Below are 9,741 nucleotides of genomic sequence, written 5' to 3' on the forward strand. Positions count from 1 at the left end.
AACATAGTGTACATGTAGCTCAACTGGTAAGGCAAAGAGCTAACGGCACCGAGTCATGGGTCTCCTACCCAGGCGGTGATGTACTGATTAATGTCTGTGTGTATTTGTACCATACTGGAAGTCAATTTGAATAAAGACATCTGCTAAATGAGTCAATCTAATGAACAGGAATGTTGACATGTATTTCGTCCACAGATGTCATCATCATACCTGTGTCTTTGGGGGTTCTCATTTTTCTGGCCGTGACTATATGCGTGTGCAGAAAGAAGAGGAGGACTCATAGAACAGGTCAGACATCTTAACACAACTGCAATGATTTCATTACAACAGAAAGTTTGAATGCTTATTGTGGGTTGGATGTCCCGATATTTGTGATTATGTGAGAGACAACCAAGTCTCAGTTATTGTCTGACTAACACCTACTGACACCTAAACACCCTCTCTTCTTCTCTCTTCTTCTCTCTCTCTCTCCATAGCTGACGGCACACACATGTGGTCCTCAAATCAGACAGAAGACAATTAAGCGAGAGATCAATTGGGATATCATTGATATCTGCTAAAGTTTGTATCACGCTGAGTTCATCATTTATATTGTTAAAAAACTTTCACTTTGGACAAAAGCACCTTCCAAATACTTTTCTCTGCCAAAAGCATTTCCACTGGCGACAGTGAAATTTAATATTATTCACATTTCCAGTGGTCACTTTCTAGTGCCTACTTTCATATTTCCAGTACCTACTGTCATATTTCCAGTGCCTGCTGTCATATTTCCAGTGCCTGCTGTCATATTTCTAGTGCCTACTGTCATATTTCCAGTGCCTGCTGTCATATTTCCAGTGCCTGCTGTCATATTTGCAGTGCCAACTGTTATATTTCTAGTGCCTCCTGTCATATTTCTAGTGCCTGCTGTCATATTTGCAGTGCCAACTGTTATATTTCTAGTGCCTCCTGTCATATTTCTAGTGCCTGCTGTCATATTTCTTAGAGCCTACTGTCATATTTGCAGTGCCTTGTCATATTTCTAGTGTCTGCTGTCATATTTCTAGTGCCTATACTGTCATATATCTGGTGCCTGCTGTCATATTTCTAGTGCCTACTGTCATATTTCCAGTGCCTGCTGTCATATTTCTGGTGCCTGCTGTCATATTTCTAGTGCCTGCTGTCATATTTCTGGTGCCTGCTGTCATATTTCTAGTGCCTGCTGTCATATTTCTGGTGCCTGCTGTCATATTTCTGGTGCCTGCTGTCATATTTATAGTGCCTACTGTCATATTTCCAGTGCCTTGTCATATTTCCAGTGCCTGCAGTCATATTTATAGTGCCTACTGTCATATTACCAGTGCCTGCAGTCATATTTCGAGTGCCTACTGTCATATTACCAGTGCCTACTGTCATATTTCCAGTGCCTACTGTCATATTTCTAGCGCCTGCTGTTATGTTTCCAATAGGTCTGTTTCCACGATGCTATTGGCCACAGGAGTTGTAGGTGCATTCACCAATCAGAGAAAGTTATTTCACTGGAATCTTGTACAAATATATCAGTTCAGTTTCTGTAGTACATTTCAGAGATCATCTTTATCAGTGCTTGTACATTGCTTTGCTCTGATCATGTCAAATAAATAGAATACTCTCTACGGTGTGGGTCTGATATTTATGCTATATTCTCTTTATATTCTTACACAAAGCCTATGCAATTTCTTCATTCTTTATACTTTATAGTATGTTAGCAGAAAGTACATTTTGCACACATGTTGTAAATGTAGAAGTATATTTGTGTATATTTTGTGACATGGGGCAGGAAGTGGCTCAGAGGGTCTTTCCCAGGTGTAGAGGGGAGCAGCTCTCGTCACACACGCCTCCCACATCATGCGGTGTGCAGCACACACTCCGCTGTCTGTGCTGCAAGATAACCAGCTCCAACTCACTGTCAGTGGAAAAGTGTTGTGTGTGTCAGTGACAAAAGTGACAACATCCATCGCAAAAGCACAATAAGCTCAAGTAAAAGTGAAAGTCAAGATCTAAGCCCCCGGCCTGAGCAAGACCTCAGAGGTTGCAGAAAAGGGGAAGTGTGGTGTGGGAGAGACGTTAAAGTTATGTGAAAAATGTGTTCTCCTAACTTACCCACCTCTTAGTTCCTGTGTGACTCAGACCTTCAGAGATGGAACTCCGGAGTTGAGTGCTGCCGCCTTTTTCTTCCCCTTTGACTTCTTCACTGAGGCATTAGTTTTGTGCTGCTAGAAGACATGAATGCACAAACTAGTTCCTACTTTTGTAAACATCCACTTCATTAAGCCTCAGTAAGTCTTGTTTTGATCGTAATCATCTCAGGCTTGGGTGTTCACCAAACATTCACATTCATGAGTCACACACCTTCTTACCGGAGCCAGCTGGAGTTAGAAAACAGGCATGACTTTGCTCCACCTATAGTGTGCAAGGGCGTCAGTTTGTTTTTAGAAGTGCTGGGGACAATAACCATAAGCTTGAGTGTGGTTTGAAAAGTGCTGGGTACCCTTATGTAAGCTATACATCCATTCAACATTGCATTACAATATGCTCTACAGCGTATTGTCAGGTGTTGAAAATCCCATTCGAACAATAAAAAATAGATAATCTCGATGTTGACAACAGCATCAGCTTGCTTATTTTACCAGATCATAACGGTCTCAATTTAAGACTGTTAGCTAGGCTAGCTGTAGGGAACGTTACCTCATCTGTGAATAGCAAGCTAACATTTGGCAAGGTCAACGCCACATCTTACCTTATCACTGTCACCAGCCGGTGGTTTTCCAAATTAAATGTAGGCTACAGTAATTGACATTTAATAACACCTAAAACAAAATAAGACTGACGGAAGAGATTGACAGAGGCAGCGACGAGCTGTGCCTCATCTGTGTTAGAAGGGCTAGGGCTGACTGCACACGTCACTACGGTTGCGTATGGTTGCGCATGGAATCAAATCAATGCCATAAATATTTTGTATCTGTAATATAGACATATAAACCACTGACTGTGACTGACTTATTAACAACTCTAAATAAAGGCCTTCTTACTTGTGCCATTTCTCGGTGTCTGTTCCGTGACTGCTGCCTGCATACACCGTTTCACTCAACTCTCCCAGCAGTTGCCAGCAAGCTAGCGCTGATTGGCTAATCAGTACAGGATACAATGTGTTGATTGGCGCGTTAGAAAATCTGCCAAAAGCGCTGAATGGCTCTTTAGAAAGGACGTCAAAACAGTGCCAAAAAGAATCTATAATTCGTAACTGAAATCCGTAATTCGTATTTGATATCCGTATCTGTATCTGTAATTCGTAACTGAAATCCGTATCTGCAGAAAGATTTTGAAAGTGAAGATAGTTTTTGAAAGTGTAGATACATTTCGTATTTGAAATCCGTATTTGAACCAATCTGAACCAATTTTCAGGTGTTCATTAATAAGGTGGAGATATTTTCTTACGTTGAACTTCCGAAGTCCGTAAAACGCATTTAAGTGAAAAAAAATCGAAAAGTAGTTACCATAAGTGTGAAGACAGATCGCGAATAGGAGTATAAAAATCAGTCAGTGCTTCCTCGAAGTTACATGTTTTAGAGAAAATTAGACTTGTGTTGTCTTCAACGGCTGAAAGAGAATTTTATTTATAACTCATTTGCTCCACACGCAGCCAGGCAGGTGTGCATGCTTTGAGGATGTCATCGTGCGCGCCTATCGCATGATTTAGACTCAACGATTTCGGTTGAGTGGGGATTTTTTCGGTCAAAATTGGTTTGCACATTTTTAAAAGTGGTGTGGACAAAATTCAGATTATGAATAGTGGTGGGGACATGTCCCCCTGTCCCCCCCGTAATCTACGCCTATGATAGTGTGTGTGTGTTTGTGTGTCTTTCTAGGTGGGGAAGAGCTGCTGTCTTTTTGCGTCTGTCTATGTTGAGTTGAGTGTGTGTGTGTGTTTGTGTGTGTGTGTGTGTGTGTGTGTGTGCATGCGTGTGTGTGTGTTGTGGAGAGGTGACTAGTTACATACATACACATACACATTCATACACGCACACGCACACGCACACGCACACACACACACACACACACACACACACACACACACACACACACACACACACACACACACATGTATGCATCGCTTCAACTCACTCCCTCAGCTTTGTCTTTGTTCTGCATTTCCTGTGCATCCACACCAACAGGGGCTCCCTCTTTGGTCTTGACATCAGGACGCCCGTCTTCGGTCTTGTCCTGGGGGCGTCCCTGTTTGGGCTGGTTCTCAAGGCATCCCTCTTCGGCCTTGTCCTGAGGGCGTCCATCTTTGGTCTTGACATCAGGACGCCCATCTTTGGCCTGGTCCTGAGGACGTCCCTCTTTGGTCTTGTCCTGAGGACGTCCCTCTTTGGTCTTGTCCTCAGGTAGAAATATCCTCCTGGCCCCTTCTTGAAGCACGGCCACAGCTTCGTCCACTAACTTCAACCACAGGCCAGACTTTGTCAGCTGCTGAAAACTCTGGATCTTTGGCCTAGCAGCAGCGACACCAGGAGGAGGAGGAACCCTGCCACAGATAGACTCTCTCAGGCTATATGCTCTCTGTTATGGTGTAGATACGCCCTAATGCAACAGAGAGGACTTACTTTTCTTTACTAGTCATGGCACTTGCTTCCAAAACTGATTTCTCCACTGGTGTGATACACTTGGGCATAAGCTGTTCCAACAGAAAAAAAGACCATTAAAGGCACCCAGTGCAACTTTCGAGGCTTAAAAGTAAACATTCAATTTCTAGTCTTTTTTACACGTAGTAAGTTTCAATAACTCCATACCATTACATACCGACATTCAAGCAGCAAAGATGAGACGTCGTTGTGTGGTGAGAACTGATAGAAAATCGATAACAACAACAATCGCAGCCATTTTCTTTATTTTTTGTAACCTACAATAAATAAAGCAGGCTTCCAGTCAATGGAAAAATGGCTTCTCCCCACCTGCGATTGTTGTTGTTTACGATTTTCTATCAGTTCTCACCACACAACGACGTCTCATCTTTGCTCCTTGAATGTCGATATGTAATGGTATGGAGTAATTGAAACTTACTACCTGTAAAAAAGACTAGAAATTGAATGTTTATTTTTCATTGAATGTTTACATAAAGTTGCACTGGGTGCCTTTAACTACTTACTACCTAAGAGAGGAACAAATACGGGGTGAATTAATTTATTCCAATCAAATAATTCCAACCATCACTTTTACTAACACTACAGCTGCTATTATTACTGTGATCACAACGCCTGCAAATGATTATATTACCATAATTACTAATAACAATGCAATGTAATCATCTGCTCCACAAGAGGACGTGTCGTTGTGCATGTCTAATACCTCTTCCCTGATTCTTGTGGTTACCTTGGGCTGGCGTGATTCATCCTGCATGGTCTGTGTTGCATTCAAGGACTGGAGGAGCAGTTGCCTGTTGTTTCTGGCCAGCTGGATGGACTTTTCAACGTCCTTTATCCCTGCCTAACCACAGAGGCAGCAGGATTAGCATTAGCATCAGATGGAGACTGAATTGATTTTTCACCTCTCTCTCTCTCAGAGCCAGATTTTACAATAACCCCACAGATTATATCAGAATATGCTAATATCATTATTATAGCCTACGGCTTATTATACGGCTCTTCAGAATGTTCCAAAAAGGTACAGTTGATTTGAATGGGCCATCCCTACGTCATACCCTACATTAATTCCTGCTAACATACCGCTGCGAAAAGTTAATGACCGCTGTCATTGGCAACGGGTTTTGTGCTTCAAATTCACCTCTTTCATATCATTCCGCAAGAAGTCCAGTCATTTTAACGTAACAGACTCATGATAATTTGAAGTCAGCAAGTAATGGGTTGCTATGCAACACCTGAAACTTCAAAGTTCTATTTGCTTGAAGAACTATTTATTTCTAAACGGGACTCATGAAACGGCAACTAAATCATTAAAAAGAGGTATGTTGGAGGAATGTCTTCTATCGTTTTTGGCAAGTAACCGTATAATAAGCGGGATCATGTATTGTCCGTCGGTCATTCTCCAAAAATAATTCCCTTCAGGACGAAACAACACCCTCCGCTGCGCGTCGGGGTGTTGTTCGCCCCGTCGGGAATTATTTTTGGAGAATGACCTCCGGACAATACATTATCCCTTACTAAGTCTATTCATTACACAGGCTATGTGCTGATGAGAGCACAGCTTTAGACACAGTTTTAGGGAAATTACCATTTCTCTCTTGAGAAGTTCTGCTAGATCCTGTTCTCTTGCCTGTCTGTCACTCCTGCTGAGTCAAAACAGAGACAGAGTTTAGTGACACACACACACACACATCTGTAGTGAAAGACTGTGGTGGAGTTAAGTGACACACACACACACGCACACACACACACACACACACACACACACACACACACATACACACACACACACACACCGCACACACACACACAGAGACAGAGTTTAGTGACACACACACACACACACACATCTGTAGTGAAAGACTGTGGTGGAGTTCAGTGACACACACACACACACACACATCTGTAGTGAAAGACTGTGGTGGAGCTTAGTGACACACACATCTGTAGTGAAAGACTGATGGACACTTGCATGTGTCCATGAGGGTTAAAGGTTTGAGAGATCAGCGGCCTGCTGTGGAGTGGTTAAGCACACAGTTATACACATGTGTGTGATGAAACACTGCTGTTACATAATATAATAGTTACACACACTGGCCTGCTGTTGGGTAGTAACACACACACACACACACACACACACACACACACACACACACACACGTACATGTGATGAAGCACTGGCCTGCTGTGGAGTAGTTACACACACACACACACACACACACACACACACACACACACACACACATGTGTACATGTGATGAAGCACTGGCCTGCTGTGCTGTGAGAGCTGCTTCAGCTGGACATCCGTCTGAACCTTCAAGGCCTCCTCCTTCTGCCTGAGCACGAAGCTGAAGCAGTCCGAGTGCACCTCCTCCTGGGAGAGGAGGTGCTGCATCATGTTCCGCGTGAAGAGAGGGGACCCTATGGCCCCGAGGGGCTCTGCATTCTGGGGAACCTGCATGTAAGGGGCACAGAAAAGAGAGGGCTGCAAGGTTTCACAGAGGTCTGACAGGACTCATAGAACTGACAGACCATTCAATTGAATTACTTTGTATCTATATAGCGCCAAAACAATAAAATAAATCAAATGAAGAATATGCATTTTCAGGTGCATGTGGAACAGCAGAAAGAGGATTGGTGAGTACTAGGACTGAATTATAAACAAACCTCACCTTGTGCATCATGCCCTTGATCTGTCTCTCAAACTCAGCAGGACTGGGGATGAGCCCTGAGGCTGAACCCAGTAAAAGGCTGGTCCCCTGGGCTGGACCTGCAGAAATCCAGAAAGGACTTTGAACAAAAGCACTCGCCAAATATCATAACGACCAAACACTACACACCAAACTGACACCAGACACAACCTTATCATTAATAATTATAACAATATTAATCATTGTTATCAATATGTAAATCACTTTTTATGTGAAATGTGAGTGCAAGGAGCAGCAATAACCAGAATTTAACTAGGATTGCATTTCCTGAAGGAAATACCAGGAGTCAGCAAACATGACAGTGAACTATAGGAGACGTTATTAATTAAACAAAAAACAAACAGCAGTAGACAAGAACTAAGCAACAAGCAACATAATAATACTTACATGTATACAGCAGCTTATCCATTGTCTACTAGCCCACTGTATTGATATAAGAAGTGTATGTTATGAAGTTATGAAAATAAGTATTCAATTTGGCCTAGCTTGGAGACATTTTAAAGATAAACATAAACAAAAGTTGAACTATGCCTGGTAAGAATGACAAAGCAGAGTCTGTAACTAGAACTCTGAAATGTTCCATTCTGGTGATGTCATAATGGCCATGACTCTGACTCCAGGGTTAGCTACAGTGGAAAGCTGAATGGAATGATTCTTGCAGGTAGCCTAATCTTGGTCAGTATGAACTATGCAAAGTACAATTTTGGTTTTCACTTTCAGTTTACTGAGGCCTCACATTCAAAAATCCTGCATCCCATGCCATATATATTTTTAAAAAATCAACGTCATACTAAAACCATTTCTATTTATTATGAAAGCATGCAAAACAATAAGGGTAATATTTCAGTAATGAGGTTGTCCATGCTTTGCTAGCAATTCTGAGGCTTTACTGAACGGGAACTGCACGTCAACTGTTTAGTTATCAAACACCAAAAACACAAACAGACCTCACATGGGTCAGACTAACAACATATTTCCTTACATCATAAACCTTTAGGAATTTTGAGTGATAATAATCATTTCAACATCACATGTTTGACATGCTCAATACCATCACTTAGAACTAGCGCCCAACTTAGAACAAAAGCACGTTGGGTTCTATGGAAATCATCAGAAAACAAGAATCATAGTGGGGAATGGGGAGTCCACATCACAGCGTTAACTTGTGTGTGTGTGTGTGTGATCATAAAGGTCTAGCAGTGGGGATAACTCCCATATCCCAGCGTTAGCTTGTGTGTGTGTGTGTGTGTGTGTGTGTGTGTGTGTGTGTGTGTGTGTGTGTTTGTGTGTGTGTGTGTGCGAACACAAAGGTCTAGCAGTGGGGATAACTCCCATATCCCAGTGTTAGCATGCGTGTGAGATCCAGTATCTTGTGTGTGTGAGAGATCACACAGGTCCAGAAGATGGAAGATGTGTGTGTGTGTCTGTGGTGATAGAGGCCCAGCAGTGCAGATGACGTTGTCTCAGTGGTAGTGTGTGTGTGAAGTCCTGTATAATATGTGTGTGTGTGTGTGTGTGTGTGAGTCTGTGCATATTCCTTCCATCCTCAGTTCAAGCCAGCAGCCTCCACTCCCACGGGCGGTCCCTGATGATTGGCACTGTGGTTGAGAGCTGGACGGGGCCAGCGCTGCTCGAACTTGCTGAAGAAAAGCGGGTCGGTGAAGGGGCCGCCGTACACGATGCTCTGCAGCAGGTACACCAGCGCCACCACCAGGCAGGAGATGAGCACAAACGGCAGGAAGGGCCGGAGGTGTTGCCAGCCCTCCGCCACCCAGAAGGAAGGGCCGCCCTGGTTACCCGTGTGAGTCGTGCACCGCGTGGAGGCCGTGCCATCTTGCCGGCCACTGGAGAAGGAGGCCCGAGACAGGGAGTCCATGAGGAAGGGATGAAGGAGAGAGAGAGCGAGAGAAGGAGGGAAGTAGCGAGAAAGAACTACAGGGAAGGAGAATTAAAGGGAGAGGAAGAGAGAGAGAATGAGAGAAGGGGATCAAACCAGATATACTGCTTTCATCCAGGTTCCTGTTAGCCCGAGAGAAGAGTAGAATAGAGAGCACCGAGGAGAAGAGATCAGTAGAGCTGAAATAGAAGCCAGAGTGAGATCAGGTGGCTCCAGGTGGCTGTTGGATTGCTTGTAGGATCCTCGACAAGGTCTGAGTTTATGTCCTTCACGTCCAAAGTTATTAAAGGCAGACGGGAATACCTTTGCTCCAAAATAATTCTCCCTGACAAACTCCAAACCTCCAATTGTTCTCAGAGCAAGTAGAGAGGAGTGTGTTGTGAGAAAATGCACACACACACACACGTGAGCCTACATGGACCATGGACACGAGTACAGGAGTCTGAGCCTTGTAGAAGAAATGTGAATG

The 9,741-nt window shown here is 43.4% G+C and overlaps 1 protein-coding gene across 2 annotated transcripts; it reads right to left on the minus strand.

The window, feature by feature from the left end:
* On the minus strand, window positions 1-7,844 carry LOC308369497 (uncharacterized protein). Of its 2 annotated transcripts, none has more exons than XM_080843962.1 (9): window positions 7,763-7,844; window positions 7,337-7,434; window positions 6,935-7,119; window positions 6,253-6,307; window positions 5,395-5,508; window positions 4,629-4,699; window positions 4,144-4,549; window positions 2,126-2,234; window positions 1-1,924 (listed from the first exon to the last, which is right to left on the minus strand). In XM_080843962.1, the coding sequence occupies exons 1-8, from the start codon at window positions 7,782-7,784 to the stop codon at window positions 2,145-2,147; spliced, it is 1,041 nt and encodes a 346-aa protein (XP_080700088.1). In that variant the 5' UTR covers window positions 7,785-7,844; the 3' UTR covers window positions 1-1,924; window positions 2,126-2,144. The 2 variants fall into 2 exon arrangements, with proteins under 2 accessions (XP_080700088.1, XP_080700089.1); XM_080843963.1 differs by having other exon boundaries at window positions 2,122-2,234.
* Between the last annotated feature and the right edge of the window lie 1,897 nt (window positions 7,845-9,741).

This window comes from Sprattus sprattus (genome assembly GCF_963457725.1).
Source record: "Sprattus sprattus genome assembly, chromosome: 8".
NCBI classification, from domain to species: domain Eukaryota; kingdom Metazoa; phylum Chordata; class Actinopteri; order Clupeiformes; family Clupeidae; genus Sprattus; species Sprattus sprattus.

Coding starts and splice junctions, on each gene's coding strand:
- LOC308369497 (XM_080843962.1), bottom strand. CDS start 7,784: ATGGATAAGCTGCTGTATACAT. Junction 5,509..6,252: donor AACTTCTCAAGAGAGAAATG/GTAATTTCCCTA, acceptor CTCTGTGGTTAG/GCAGGGATAAAGGACGTTGA. Junction 4,700..5,394: donor ATGAATCACGCCAGCCCAAG/GTAACCACAAGA, acceptor CTGTTGGAACAG/CTTATGCCCAAGTGTATCAC.